This window comes from Pipistrellus hanaki, assembly GCF_964339955.1.
Source record: "Pipistrellus hanaki genome assembly, chromosome: 11".
Taxonomy (NCBI): Eukaryota; Metazoa; Chordata; class Mammalia; order Chiroptera; family Vespertilionidae; genus Pipistrellus; species Pipistrellus hanaki.
Window position 1 is genome coordinate 2,495,249 of NC_140513.1, and position 15,763 is coordinate 2,511,011.

Consider the following 15,763-nt stretch of genomic DNA (forward strand, 5'->3'; position numbering starts at 1 on the left):
CTTCATGAGCTTTTCCCGGGCCCCTCAGGGAGTAAACCCTTTCCTTCTCCGCATTTGACGCGCTCTGTGGTGTGGTGGAGCCTGGTGGACGGCTTTCCTTCCTGTAGCTCATAAACCACTGAGGGCAGAGCCTCATTCAGCCATGGACCTTCCGTGCGTCCAGATGCCCAGGTCAGGCTCCTGGAAGAAGCTCAGCCAAGTTGCGCTCAGTGTGTGGGCGCCCGGCCTGCAGTCGGTTTCTAACATTGTTTCCATAGGAAAGTGCCTTCTGCTTCCAGACGGCTGGCTGGAAGGCGGCCTCTGCTTCTTTCCTCTCCCATGCGGCCTGGGCCAGTCCGTCCTCCCCGGCCTGTGAGGGGGAGGCTTCAGACAGACGGCAGGAGGGGGGCTGCCTCCCTGGGACTGCCGGTCCTTTATATGTTTATTTATTTATTTATTTATTTATTTTAATTGATTTCAGAGAGGAAGGGAGAGATAGAAACATCAATGAAGAGAGAGAATCATTGATCAGCTGCCTCCTGCAGGCCCCCTACTAGGGGTTGAACCTACAACCCAGGCATGTGTCCTGACCAGGAATCAAACCCGGAACCCTTCAGTCCGCTGGCCGACAGACACTCTATCCATTGAGCCACACTGGCCAGAGTTGTTCGGTCCTTTTAAAAGAACATCGATTCTAGACTTAAAGAATACCACTAAGGGGAAATGAGATTCCTTCTCGAAAAAGGCACACGTTTTCTGCTCTGAGGATTCTAGAGGAAAGCAACGGAGTTGCCCCAAAAGGCATTGCCTGGGGTGGGGTGGGGTGGGTTTTCGTAGTTCCGCACAAGAGAGAATTGGGAGTTAGAGGAATGCTATTAGGCTGAGTCCAAGGTCCAGGATAGGAAATCTTGAGCCCTGGCCACTGAGAACTGACTTTTAAGAACATATACCATGAGGCCTTTTGTTACGAACCACAGGCTGTTAAAGGTGTGCATCCTGTGAGAGCTGGGCGGCCTCTGACCTGAGCAAACCTCCTGCTCCCAGTGCTTTTAGCCAGACACTGGCAACTTCAGCCGGCACTGGAATGTATACTTTTCTGCAGCTTGTTTTGGAGGCTGTTTAAAAATAGTGTCTTGGTTCCATTCACAATCCCACCTCTCAGGCTGAGAGCACCAGGGTATAGCTTGGCCTCGCCCCTCGCAGGAGCCGGTGCTGACTTCACCACCGGCAGTATTTTTAGCGCCGGCGCTGGCGCAGCCAGGAGTCTGATGTGCTGTGCCGGCAGCGAGCCTGTCCTGGAGTTCCAGAGGCTGATTCACGTTTACAAGCAGCCCTGGCCCGGGAGCCTTTGCTTCTGCTCTTGCGGGGACTTGCTCCCTGGTGATCAAAGTTGTGAACCATCTCATAAACGGCGTCTGAGCTGGGCTTCAGCTAAAGGAGGGGAGGGGAGCCCCATGCTCCGGAAGAGGTGCCCTCGGAGTCTGAAGTCCGGTGGGGACGCAGCCTTTCTCCTCTGTCCCAGAGAGAACGGCGAGAACACAGCTGCCTCTCCTCCGCCCGCTGCGCCTGGGAGAAGTGGTCAGTTCAGAGCCCTGTGTCTTCAGGAATTTCCCGAGCAGCCGGCCATCTGCTGACTGCTGCCTCTCTGCCCCGTGTGAACCCCCGAAGCGGAGCTGTTCCCTAAGCTCCGCTCTCCCTCCGCCCTGGGGGCAGCCTGGCCTTCACCCAAGGACCCTGGCACCGTAGCCTCCTCCTGAGCAGGGCTGGGAGGTCTCGCTGGGCCTGTTTGCACCCCAGCACTCCTCACTCGGTCTCCCCACAAACCTGGGGGCTCCTTGAGGGAGGAGCTGTGTGTGTGGAATGGAGATGCCTGTGGAATGAACGAGGGAGAGAAGCAGACACAGAGTTCCCCCTGCACCTGTTTCCCTGAGGCTGGGGAGGGAAGGGCCCGCAGTGGCCCCGGTCCCTCCACTTCCTTCACTCGGCAGTGTCCCCGCTCCCGGGGCTGTGGCTCCCAGCTCCTCGCCCTGGTGCCTGGACATAAATAAACGGACATGTGCTCACTGACAAATGAAAATGTTGTTTTCCCTCTGGACGCCCGGAGGGTGGCCTGACAAATAATGAGTTCCCAGGGTCCCTGAGTGAGGCCGAGTGCAGCTGAGGCCACCGAGGTGCTCCCAGCGGCAGCGCCCACGCCACCAGCGCAGGTGTGCCCACCACGGCGGCCCCACCCCGTGCAAACCGCTGCCTGCCCCGGCGCGGCCCCTCTGCTGCTGGCACGATGCTGGAGAAGACGCTGTGGCCCTGGAGGAGCACTGGAATTCTAAACTGGCACCAGTCCGAGCGTGCGAGTTCCTGAGGGAAGGAGGCTGCTCCAAACAACTCCACCTAAAGGACAAAGGTTAGGGCGGGCTCGCTTCCTGCTGCGGCCAGGATCCTGGGATGTGATGTGCTCAGCCCAGAATAAACTTTTCTCTCCCTCCCCGCCCCTCTGGTCTCCAGAAGCAAACCCCGCAGACATCTGTGGCTTTAAGGATCTCCAGGTCAGTTCCAGACGGTAATGGGAAGAAAGGCTTCCTGGGCAGGCCTCCCGGGGCCAGGCTGGCTGACCTGGAGTGGCTTGCAGCCCGTGGTGGGGTCACAGCTGTCTTGTGATAATGTGCGTGTGACATCACATACGTGGGGTGGGGTGGGGTGTGGTGTTAGGGCCTGTGACTTGATTTCCTCATCTGTCACCTGTTAATAAGAAACTTCCCTGCAGTGTTAGTGTGAGGATCAGGGACAGTATGTGGACTTCCCGCCAAGGGCCCGGCTTCCGGTGGGGTATGTAAAAGCGGGAGCCACTGAAAACTCTGAGCCCCCCCTGAAGGTGGGGTGCTTCCCAGGAGGCCACCTGCATGCTTCTCCACATGTGAACATGTGTTTGCTGGAGGCTGAGGCTTCTGTTGAAACCCTCTAAGGTACGTCAGGTATTGGCTGAAGTACCGCAGAGGATTGCTGGCGGGACAGCTTTTCTCTTAGGTCACTGGAAGCTGAGAGGCAGATGCCCCTCAGGTTCATTTGGATCTAACAGCCCAGACATTCACCAAGAATTCAGCTTCTCCTCATCTCCGTCCTTCTGTGTGTAGCATTGGGATATATATATATATATATATATATATATATATATATTTTTTTTTTTTTTTACTAAAGTATAACATGCAGAAAAGTGCTCAAATCAGTGAGTCTGTTTAAATCAGTGTGTTAAACAAAACTTGTCCCCCAGAGTGACAGCAGTTATCTCGGAAACACGTGTATGTATGGGGCGTGCAGGCCCTGCGCTACGTGCCTGAGGAGTCCTTGGTCACATCTCGCCACAGCCCAGCGAGGTGAGGACAGTGACCACTGTACATGTGAGAAAGTCAGGCCCAGGAGCACACTTGTTCGAGCACACCACTGAGGAGGCTTCACTTCACCAGAATTGGGGTGCAGTGAGAGTTCTCGGCTGTCCTGGGCCACGTGTGGAGGTCAGCATCGCTCCTTACATTTCTCCTCGGTAGGCTGGGACGTCCGTGCCACCGTGTGTGTCCATGGTCCCTGCCCCAGAACAGCCCGTTTGCTTGCTGCAAAGCTGTGCTCGTCAGACGCTTTCTGCTGGAACCCTCTGCTCTGCACTCACCTCCAGCGCTTGCCCAGTGCCGTCCCCTCGGTCCATCCTCCGGCCTGTCCCTGTGCCAGGCACTGGTTAGAGTGAGAGCCTGCAGCGCCTGCATTGGGACCCTCCTGGGCCGCCAGCCCAGCCTGAGGGGAGCAGGTGCCCTCTCTGTCACAGCGTGCTCTCTGCCCTTTGGGACTAGGCCAAGCATTCCTAAGACCTCAGCAGCTCAGCCTGAAGCATTAGACAGCCCAGCCTCCCCAGCTGGGACGCCGAGGGCCAGGCCCAGAGCTGCAGAGCGTGGGAAACGGGAGTCCAGGGGAGGTGTGCGGACCGGAAAGATAGAACCAGAATTTGAAGACTTCGTATGAAAGAAACCACCAGTACAATTTCTCATTGTCAGTTTTCTTTAGCTGCATGTTGAAATGATAATATTTTGGATAAATTGGGCTAATTAAAAAATATTTTAAACTTACATTTGGCTCATGTTGTGTTTCTGTTGGATGTTACTGGCCCAGCTCGTCCATTGTCCTCTAGAGACTTAGTGGGGAGGGGAAAGAGATGGTTTTTCTCTTGTCTGTTCCCTGGAAGCAGCTTAAACAAGCATTCTCTGACCCCAGGTGACCCAGTCTGGAGCACCGCACCAGAGAAACTTCTGGATGGAGTTGTCTCTGACCGTGTGTTGGCACTGCGTGGAGGATCACAGTAAGCCATACAGCATCCCCTCTCCCTGGCTCGTCAGAGGGCACTCAGTGGTGTGGCTGAATGGTAGCCGTAGTCAGTCCTTACAGAACCTCTTGCTAATTCTCTGTGTTCACATCCTTGGCCCACACGCTGAGCCTCACTCCTTGGCACCGTCCCGCTGGCCTGCATCCAGCTCACTGCGGCTGGATGGGATCTTATCAGGTGTTAATGCTAGGACCTTTGACTCACAATTCCATTCCTAGGAGACTGTCTCACTGTGGTGCCCGGGAGGGGAGCATACGCCTTGTTTGAATAGCAGGCGAGAGCCCACCACCAGGGCCTGGTGTGATGTGTGTGGGCTGCCTTTCGGCGGACATCACTCAGCCCTCCCTGCGCGCACAGGAGGCATGCCTGCAGCGTGTTGGTAAGGGGGGAATACTGCGGCTTCCCACCTTCCATGTCATGTGCTTTTGTAGGGCTGGAATTTTTATAATGAGGCTGTTTTACGTTTGTTGCTGAAAGGGGGGGAAATACACTTCGTGTTCCCATCAGCACCCACAGCGGTGGCGCAGTTCTCGGGAGACTTCCTGAGCAAACGGATAACGGGAACAGGTCTTCAGGTCAGGAGGAAGAGCCTTGGGTGTTGCAAAACTCCAGCTATTTTCCTTCTGTGTCAACATGAGTGGCTCCATGTTGAGTAAGACCGGCTTTTTAATATGGAAGTTGTTGGGGGAAATGAAACATCAGGTTGCTTTCCTTCTCGGCCGGGAGTATTTTTAGCTTTTGCCTTATTAAGTGTTGGCAGAAGCCTGGCGGTGTCATCAGATACCAGCAGTGGCTGCTCTTTATTGAGCATTTGCTACATCAGGTCCCTGGCTGAGTGCTTCACATGCAGGACCACCGCGAGTCCTCCTGGGTCCCGAGGTTACCTGGTTCTGCGGATGAGGGGCCTGCGGCTCAGAGAGGCAGAGCGTGTGTCCAAGTGTGTGGCTGAGCTCAGGTTAGAACACAGACTGCCCGCGTGCCGCCTGCCACGCCCATGACCCATTCAGCCCTCCTCTCGCTTCTGTCTTTACATGAGTCTGCAAATTCTAGGTAAGTGAAAATATGAAATCCATATGTTTCAAAAGGTCCTTTCTAATGTCTTCAGGTCACTTCTGCGCTCCGGTTGTCCTTTTATGCGTTTGAGAGAGAGGGTATGGGTTAGGATAGTGGGAGAGCTGGAGTCCTTGCCAGCTTTGCCGCACCTCTGCTCCCGAGATGAGTGGGAGACGAGGAATGACAGTGTGGCGTTTATCAAGATGGGCACTGCCACAGAGTGTTGTCCACCGTGACCCTGACCCCCCGCCCCCATCCAGGGTGAAATTGAGCCCCGACAGAAACCACTGCTAAGTTGGGATCCCAGCTGCTGCCACAAGTGACATCTGAAAGGCCAGTTGATGTGCACATTTGTCAGCCGTGGGCAGGGATGGTTGTGAAGCCTGGCCAAGGGGCAAGCTGAAAACGTACGAATGAAACCCTGACACCTGGCAAGCTACTTGGGGTGGACTTGGTTAGCTGTGGTGTGGTTCTGGTTGAGACCTGATTCTGTGAGCTAATATCTCCCCCCACCTCCAGCCATTCTCTCTGGTAGAGGAGGACATTCATCTGAAGGCCTGGGATGGTCGCCCCAGGAAATGAAGATCTCACAGCCATTTTCTCTGGAAGAAATGAGTGGCAGATGGTTAGTCATTGGGAGCTCAGGACCTTCGGAGGTGTGAATGACACCGGGCTTCGTGAGTCCGGGCTTCGTTTTCTTAAGTTCTATCAGTGACCTTTCACGTCGCTCTCCCAGATCTGATAGGTCACAATGAGACGCCGGCTTATGGCATTTCCCTGTGAAGGGGCTTCCGTTTGCTTTGGTTAGCGTGGCCATAGAGAAGTGTGCGAATCTGGCAGTGCCACGTGTTGGTGGGTGTGGAGGCACTGGCACCTTGCTAAAAGTTGGAAACACTTGCCCGCTGGCAGGAGAGCGGATCAGTAAAGCGGGTCTTATGGGACACAGGGCGCACCACAGCACCACGAACGAAAGCACTTACCTCTGCTTCCACAGGGCAGTTGTCAGACGTGCTGTAGAATGAAACACGGGAGCATAAGAAAATTTACAGTCTGCTGCCATGTATGCGAAGCTCACAGGCTTACACATGAAGCTGAGCTTAGAGAGAAACTGTCACAAAAAGTAAGGGATAAGCTCAGAAGTCAGAACCCTGGGTGCCTGTTGTTGGATTTATTGGGATGTAACCCAGTCCTGAGTCAAGGAGCATCTGCATATGTATGTATGAAATCTTCCAAAATTTTGTTTTCATTTCAGTACTAAAGTATCTCCAAAGACACGCATACACAGAATCTGCAGTGTAACTTCCTAAGGAAGTAGTGGGATAATAGGAGAGTGGTCGGTGAGGCTTACCTGGCACACTGCAGCCCTGCCCCACGTGACTGATGTGCGTGAGGGGCGTGAGAGGAGGGGCAGGCTGTGTGTGTGTGTGTGTGTGTGTGTGTGTGGCTGTGTGTGCAAGATAATCCTGAGAGAGCTATCCCCGGTGCTTGCTTCCATCTGCTGTCCCCGGTCATTGTGCTTTATGAGCTCTCAGAGGCACCGCTTGAATGACCTTGCAAGGTCACCTGTAACCTGTGTTGCTAACCCATTATTTCAAGAAAATGGTGACAAGCAGCCTCCAAGTTAGAATCTGCCGCAGTTCGTGCTGTCCTTGATTTCCAGAGCTGTGGAGGTTGGTGTCATTACCGAGAACCTGCTTTCTCCACTTGGGGTGTCATGTCATGTCATGTCATGTCATGTGCTACAGCTGGCTGTTTGGGGCTGTTACGTACTCCGAATAGAGATTTGTTGGTAGATCCAGCATTTTATTTATATGCTAATGTTGAGTCTCAGCTGTTCCTAAGACAGAACTTGGGGCTGCAGCCGGCAGAGCAGAGGGAGTGTTCTCTGGGTTCAGTTTGCTCTCGGGGGAGATGCCCTTAGTTGGTCCTCGGTGGTGATCAGGACCAGCCCTGCAGGTGCAGGCGGAACCTGAGAGGTATTTTTGGGCCCTCCATGCCTTGCTTGCCTACCCAAGTTCGCAGTTATGATGGCACAGATGTGAATCTGGCCAGCACTTCAGCCCCATGCCTGCTTATATAGCAACTCGGGGTAGCAGGCTGGAGGAGGTGCGAGTTGGCTCACCCAGCCCATGTCTCTGAAGACCTTTGACACCAAAGCACACCAGAGAAATTGTGCATCCTGCCTAGACTTCCCCATTTGTGGGTGGTGTTGTTTTGCCCTGCTTTCAGTCTTACTTGCCAGGGTGGAAGTCACAGGTTAGTACATTGCTCTAACCTCCCATCTGACTTGGAACCTGCCTAGAGAAGGATGTGCTATGATTGCAGGCTGCTGAGACCAGCATCAGGAGGAGTGCAGTGGGCACAGCGCGGGAGGAGGGACAGGGAGGGAAACAGATGAACAGGTGAAGGCCGATGAGACCTCTGGTCAGTGCTGGCGGAAGAGGACGGCATTGTAAGGCCTTCTCCTCGGACGGTAGCATAGCCTGATGCAACTTCTGCAGGCAGTTGGTAAATCGGTGCTCAGAGCTCCATCAGCCTTGCTACTCACCCAAAACCGTGTAGTTAGGTTAGCTCCCTGCACTGAGCAGGTGCCTGGCCGAGTCTACTGGCAGCCTCTCTTCAATCTGCATCACATTAGCCATCTCAAGAACAGTGTTATCAGTATCGTTTTCCAGACAAGGAAACTTCCGACTTAGAGAAGTGACTTTGAACTATTTTAATCCAAACAGTGTGCCTACAAAGCTGACCCCTTTAACCAGCGCATGAGAGATTAGACCAGTCACCTCATTTTGAAGTGTAAAGAAGGAAGTGGTATAAACTGTATAGAGGCCCCACCCTGCTTGGGCGAGGGGGGGGGGGGGGGAGGAGAAAAACAGGGCAGAGGGGAGCTGGAGAAATCACACCGCCTCAGTGTACTTCCTTTGAATCCCTATGTTTTCTTCTAAGAGTTTATAGTTTTAAATCTTAACTTAGTCTTTAGTTCTAATTTTGAGTTCACTTTTGTGTACGGTATGAAGGGCCCAAATTCATTCTTTTGTATGTGAATATCCAGTTGTCCTACCACCATTTGTTAAAAGAATATTAATTCCCTTATTGTGTGGTGTTGACATCCTTATAAATAATCAATTGGCCATAGACACATGAGATTATTTCTGCATTCTCAATTCTTTCTGATGTTATATATGCCTCTGCTCATGAAAGTACCATGCTATCTTCATTTCTCTAACTTCGTAGTAGAAAGTATTAACATCAGGAAGTGTGAATCCTCTAACTTTATTCTTCTTTTCCCAGATTGTTTTGACTGTTCTGAGACCCCTGTATTTCCATATTAAAATTAGGATTAGATTGTCAATTTCTGTCCCCTACCTTCCCCTCCCCCCAAAAATAGCCAGCTGGGTTTCTAATAAGGATTACATTGAATCTGTAGGTTAATTTGCGGTGTTTGGCATTTTAACCATATTAAGTATTTTGGTTTATGAACATGGGCTGTCTTTCCTTTATTATTTAGATTGTCTCTAATGTTTTTCAACAATGTTTAGTAGTTTTCAGTGTATAAGTCTTGTGTTATGTTAAATTTATGCCTAAGTATTTCATTCTTTTTGATGATATTGTAAGTGGAAGCTTTTTAAAATTTCATTTTGGAATATTCATTGCTACTGTATAGAAATGAATTTGATTTTTGTATATTGATCTTATATCCCATGACCTTACTGAATTTATATCTTAGTACTAATCATTTTTTAGTGGCTTGCTTGGGATCTTCCACATACAAGATCACATCATCTACAAATAGAGATAGTCTTATATCTTCCTCCCCAATCTGGATGGCTTTTACTGAGATAGTGGAGTACAACAGCCAATAGGAGTGGGAAGGACGGACACCCCAGTCTTGTTCCTGCTCTCAGGAAGAACCCCTCCAGGCTTTCACTATGTCCCAGAGGGTTGTGAACACCTAACTTCTATTTCAGCCTCACTGCCAACTCTGAGGCCTTGTCCCTGTCACTTGTTGCAGCTTCTGAACCAAAGGGTGAGGGGAGAGGTTGATTCGAAAGTCCTTTCTCTCTAGTTCACGCATCCTGTATTTTTGTGAGTCTGCTTTGGTGTTCATTCTCCTTGGCCAGCTCGCTCAGACTTTGGTTAGATCATCGTACCGACTCCATAAGGACACTTGGGAATATTTGCCAATTCTTTTTCCCTACTTATTTCGACTGACTTTGACTCCCACAGATCTAAACATCCTACCCTAGAGACGAAAATTGCAAATCTCGAAACATGTTATCAGAAATGCCTTAAGGAGTCCCTATTTCCTCTCCTTTGTAGCTCTGAACTGCTGGGGAAAGGTTCGCGGTGAGACGATGCTCATGTCCACGAAAGGTGCGTAAAGTTCCCACCTGCCTCTAACAGTCGGCACCCTCTTTGTTTCCAGACTCCCAGCGTTCTCATCTCTCCTCCTTCACCATGAAGCTGATGGACAAATTCCACTCGCCCAAGATCAAGAGAACGCCGTCCAAGAAGGGAAAGCCGGCTGACGTGTCTGTGAAGACTCGGGAGAAGCCTGTGAGCAAAGTAAGCTGCCTCTCGGCACCGCTCCTGCTTCGAGCAGTGAGTGTGTGCTTCCTGCACATCCGTTCCCTGGGGATGGAGCTCTCAGTACAGACACCCGCTCCGTAGTATTCCATGTGCAGGCGGGGCCGCCCGTGTTCTTGTGACATGTGAGCCTGTAGGGTGGTGAGTGTTTCTCATGTTAATGAGAGTCAAGCTCAGCTGGCTAGAACAGTTCTCCTTTTCCAAGTGTGCCATCCTCTGGGCACTGAAAACAGCTCAGCACGTCATGTTCACATCCAAGGTGCTGCCTCCCTGCCCTAGAGAGTCCCAGGCGTGGGCACGCACTTGGGGACGTTGGTGATGTCCAGGACATCCATGCTCTGAGACATGTAAAATCCTTGAAATCAAAGGTGTCCTCAGGCACTAGTCACCTCTGCAGGGCAGACAGCAGATGTGTTGATGTAGCTGTTGATCTCACAACCCCTTCCTCAGCCTAAAACGGCCATTTCAAGCTCTGTAGGAATCCAGGTTTCCTCTCTTCCAGGAGGCAACAGACAGATTTCTGCCAGAGGGCTACCCTCTCCCCTTGGATCTGGAGCAGCAGGCAGTAGAATTTATGTCCACCAGTGCTGTGGCTTCCAGGTCTCAAAGGCAGAAGGTCAGTGCGATGCTAAGAACATTGGGTTTGCCTTGCCTTCTACTGCAGAATCCTGGCCCGTGGTCTGGGGATGGAAACAACTATTGCAGTATCACTGTGTTCAGTTGGGTGGCAACTGTGGGCCTCATTGTTCAGAAAACAGTCCAAGGGAGCTTGGGTAAAAGTAAGTTTATCCAAGCCCCCTGGTCTTTGGAGAGAGTGCGGACTTCCATGGCGATAGCTCGGGGAGCCTCTGGGGTTGGTTTGGGGGTGCTGCTTGGGCCCGGCGGGTTCTGGAGGAAGTGAGTGATCTACCTGTGGAGCTCAGCTGTTTCTTCCTTGGGTTGCTAAGATGATCTGAATCTCGAAGGAAGGGAAGGGTGTCTTAGGTGAATGTGCCGTCAGGCTGGTGAGGTACCCTCAGACCCAAGCGCTCTCAGAGCCAGGGCCGCTTCGGGCCAGACATTTGTCAGCCTTGCCTTAGCCCCATGCAGAGTGCTTCCTACTCGTTCTCCCGCTTAACCCTCATAACAACCCGGGGAGGTGGAGACTCACTTTGCAGAAAAGGAAACTGAGGCTGTAGCGATATCACACGTTTGGCAGGAGGCGCACAGGGAGGGTGGTGAAGCTGCGATTTGAACAAGGTTGTCTGACATCACGAAACTCGCGGTGCCACATTTCCTGTTTATGGAAGCCAGAGTTTATTTTTTAATATCTCCCAAATCTAAATGTTCACCCACACATAACTAAACATAAAACAATTTAAGTTTAGCAATAGGAACTAAAAAACGAGCCTTGTGGACAAATAGGTCCCTAATCCTCCATGATTACCCAGAGCCTCGTTTATAGAGCTGTGGTCACAGCCATCGCCAGTGCAGCGCCACTGGCAAAGCCCCGCCCTGCCATATAAACACGTCATTGTTGAATTTGCCAGTGCACCTACTTTTGTTTTGATGTTCAGCAAAATACCTTAAAATCCTAGTTAAAAGAGGAAGAAATAAAGGACTTAAATCTAAGTCTTTTGTTGAAGAACCCCTTTTCCTGCCCCATCTGTCAGCAGCAGGAGACTGAAGAGAAAGCGTGACATGTTGATTGTTTGCCAGATTGATCCAAACTCCAGATTGAAGAAGAGTAAGAAGTAGATTTGGTCTGCACCGCAGTTACTTCTGACACTCTGTTTAGCAGCCTCTTCCAGCCTCAGAGTTTCTTCTGAAGTCCAGGCAGAGTGTCAGTGTGGTCTAACCCTGGTCCAGGCAGCACAGGGCAGAAGGATTTACTCACAACTGTGTTCTCCCACTGAGCTCCGATAAGACACTGTTTCAGTCCCTCAGTTCTTGGAATTCCCTCTCCTTTCTTCCTTATTCCAAGAGAGGTCACGGGGGAGCGGGAAGCGGGAGGGAGGGGGGAGGAGATTGCACGCTAAAGCGCCCTTTACTTAGCGGGGCTTCCTGTAAACTCCAGGGAACATTGGGCAATGTTTGGAGACGTGTTTGGTTGTCACAACTAGGAAAGCGAAGCAGGAGCTACAGGATCTGGTGGGAAGAGGCCCGGGATGCTGATGAACATCCCACAATGCACAGCCCCCCACTCCCAGACAAAGATCACCCACCTCAGGATGCCCCTGGAGCGCAGCCGGGAAACCCTGTTCGGTAGCGGGGAGATGAGCTGTGATCTTTCCTGAAGGAAGAATGTTGCCCAGCTTTTGATGGCTGCCCTTAAGAAGGGCTGAGTTACTGCTGTGCTCTGCCCCAGGTCACCTGCATGAGCCAGTACGAATGTGTGTGTAAGACAGGACTGGATGTGTTGGGGAAGCTACTACCGTGTGTGAGCTTGGAAGGCCGCCAGAGAAATCTTCCAATAAGCCTGTCATTTACTACATTACTTATTTATTACTTATTAGCTCTCAGTGCTTAGGGACTATTTCCATATACATTGCCTTGTTATTGCAGTTTATATGCATGGCTTTCCTGTTTAAATACATGGCAAGTTGCAGCTCGGGGTCGATACGTACACTCAGACTCATCTGCAGATGCCTGACGGCCTCTGTCCTGGGTGATTTCACGTGCTGTCTTGTTTACTTCTCACCATAACCATGTGCGAGCGCTTTAATTATTCCTAATATACAGAAAGTTGGGAGTCTGGCCCAAGTTTTCCCCCATCAGATTTGTTTTTCCCTTAAATGTTATGAAATGTCTTCCATCTGTGTTCTCATTTGGTCCCCACACCAACCTCGTTTGATCCCCTGGGCAGGAATGCTTCCCCGTGTGCGGGTCAGGAGCCCGGAGCCCGCTGGTGGCTCCGCAGCACCGCTGCCCTCCTGCAGGTGCCAGGCTTGTTGGGCAGTGGTGGTGCCCATCCCCCATAGCAGGGACTGCAGAGGCTCTGGGCAGGGCAGCTCCAGCAAAGCCACGCCTCAGGGTCCTGCTGGCAGGGAGTGTCACCTAGAGTCCCATTGGCACTCCTGGACTGACTGCTTTTTGCCAGAAGCCAGTTGATAGCTGCAGGGCTGGGGGAACCAGTGCTCAGAGGCCTTCCCTCTGGGAGTGGAGTTTGCGGGGAGTTAATGGAGGAAACCTGAGTCTTAAGTTGTCACTCCTTCATTAGGAGCCCAGGGTGCTGGCTCTTTGGAGCTCATTTGATCTCCCTACAAAGGACGGGAAAGTTCTTTTTGCTCTGGAGCGCCTCACCCCTTTTGGATGGTTCCTGGCTGCAGGTCAGCCCACTCTCCCCAGCAAACCTCTTGCAGTGTCTCCCGCCTCCTCCGCACATTTCATTGTGGCTGGCTCCTCCCCAGCCTGCTCTGAGATGGCCGTGCTGTGGTCAGGCAGCGAGGCCGGCCGGCCATGATCCCAGCACATTGGGTGTCCCCGGGCTCCTCGATTCCTCACACCCGGGTCCCTCCGCCCCGATGGGGGCGGTGAAGCAGGAAGCTCTGGTCCTGAGGTAGGGAAGCCAGTGCCCGGCCTCTGGAAGAGGCAGTACCTAAGCAGGCATGTTGGTAGTGAAAGAGGCATGGAGAGAGGGCAGAGAGGCTAGGTGATGGGACTCGGGGTGCTCCCCTCGCCCCAGGGAGAATCTGTCTTCGTGTCCACAGAATGCCTGGGGAAGTACCCACTGAGAGATATGAAATCAGACCTTTGAAAACCGTCTGACTAAAGGCACTATTTACTTCTTGATCCCATTTGTGTTTTTCTGTTGATATTCCCATTAAATAAGTGCCTCCACGATTGAATTTTTTTTTAATTTGAAATTACATTCTCCATCATTTTAGAGGAAAAGAGGCAGTCAGAGTCATAATCACTTTTTAGTATATATTATTTAATTACATGTTTACAGATTATTGTTGAAATCAACTTTTTCTAGAAATTAACCCTCTTGCCCACAGTTGCTTTTTTTTCTGTCTTCCCCGGAGCTCAGAGGCCACAGATGTGTCTCCTCATACAGGCCGCTCTTCATTTGCATTGACGTGTCATCAGTTCTACTTGAGTAGATAATCCGTTTGGGGATTTGTCTGCTTTGTAGATCACCCTTGACTTTCCTTCCCCTGCCAGGCGGCTGGGCCCGGGGTCACATACGTTGGGGCTGGTCAGAGAAAGGAATCACAGGGGTGTGCGCGCACCCGCAGTCCAGGGGGAGGCTCAGGGCTGTTTTCTCGTCCTGTTTTCTCCAGCAGCGATGGGGTCATGTCTGTGTGCTCCCGCTTTTTCACATTTTCACCACGAGCTCCACCCCTCTGACCCCGGGTCTCCAGGCCTTCGGAGAGCTCCGCCACTTCTCTGAGAGGGACTGCGTCTCTGGGTTGAATGTAGGAATCTGTGAGGCGTTCAGGGAGAATGGGTGTGGTGTGAGCACAATGCCTCCAACCAGCCTTACACAGCCCAGGACCTTGAAAGGCCTGGATGTCGTGATTAGATTTGCTGGGTAGATAAGTGCCCTGGACTTAGCTGTCTGTTCTCTGCGATCCTATAGCGTCAGCCAGTGAGTCCTCGCTGCCCTTCATGCGGTCAGTGGTGCTGTCTCCGGTGGCGGAGGAGACCTCAGGCCAGCAGTCTCTTCCGGGAAGGGGATTCAGGAGTCTCTCCACAGCCCTCTTGGTCCCAGCCCCCTCTTCTTCCCTCACGTCTAGCCTCTGTATCCTGATCGCAGTGCTTAGAACCCTAATGGGCTTGGCTGCTGCAGCAAGAAGCCTTTTTCTGTTTGCATCAATCTCGAGATAGCTTATAGGAAATTTTGTTTTACTTTTTATTAAATAGCTCCCTTTAATCTCTCTCCTCCTTCCTTATGCTTAACATTTCCTTCCAGAACCTGAGCTGGCCGGAAGAGAAGGAGAAGGAGGTTGTCAGTGCCTTGCGCTACTTTAAGACCATTGTGGACAAAATGGCCATTGACAAGAAGGTGCTGGAGATGCTCCCCGGGTCAGCCAGCAAGGTGCTGGAGGCCATCCTCCCGCTGGTGCAGAACGACCCTCACAGCCAGCAAAGGTGAGTTGCTCTGAAGCCCTCGGCTGTGCCTGAGCCGTGGAGGCCTCGAGGCATCTTGGTTTGGGGGGCTTCACACTAAGGCTTCTGGGGGCGGGGGAAGGCACCTTCTCCCTGCCCCTCGGGTGTGGCTCGATGCTCTCCCAAGGCTGAGTCGCTGTTCTCAGGAGACCGCACAGGGAGGAGGAGCTCTGCCGTCACTAGGGACGGGACAGCCGGGCAGCCTGGTCGTTTTGTATTAGCTCATTGGCAGTAATCACATGGATTTGGACCGCCTCTCCGGCACCCCAGGGTAATGTAGTGCATTATGGCATTAAGTCTGTCAGCGTCCAGCCTGGGAGAGCCTCAGCTGCTCAGAGGAGACACAAAAGGTAGAGCCATTAGAGCATGGCTTAGCGAGACACTTAACCGAGGCAAGCTAGGATCTCGCAGACGGTGAGGGGCGGGGTGGGGTGGGAGGAATCTGGGCCCAGCAGCTTCTGTGGGCGATGCTTTCCTGTGGAGTGCGCTTTCCTCTGGGAGGTTAGCCAGCCACCTGACCCGTGTTTGCCGTTGAGCAGGGGGAGCAAAGCCGCGTTAAATGTGTGGTAAGTGGAGGGCCAGCAGGGGCTCTTCTTGAGAGGCGGTGGCTGCCTGCGGTGGCTCTCCTCCCTGGTCCCTGCTCAGAGGCGCGTCTGGGTCTCAGTCCTCCCAGCACAGCGTGGGTGG

At 52.3% G+C, this 15,763-nt stretch overlaps 1 protein-coding gene across 10 annotated transcripts in view; it reads left to right on the forward strand.

Moving 5' to 3' along the window:
* RAPGEF1 (Rap guanine nucleotide exchange factor 1) overlaps nt 1–15,763 on the forward strand; it is a 94,067-nt gene that overhangs the window by 34,316 nt on the left and 43,988 nt on the right. For 7 of the 10 annotated variants that reach the window (XM_084898638.1, XM_084898637.1, XM_084898635.1 and 4 more), the window contains exons 2-4: nt 9,822–9,961; nt 10,485–10,598; nt 14,880–15,058. In XM_084898638.1, the coding sequence (XP_084754764.1) occupies nt 9,822–9,961; nt 10,485–10,598; nt 14,880–15,058 (433 nt within the window). Of the gene's footprint in view, nt 1–5,105; nt 5,393–9,821; nt 9,962–10,484; nt 10,599–14,879; nt 15,059–15,763 lie in introns of those variants that run through there. The other 3 variants (XM_084898641.1, XM_084898636.1, XM_084898639.1) reach the window with 2 other exon arrangements.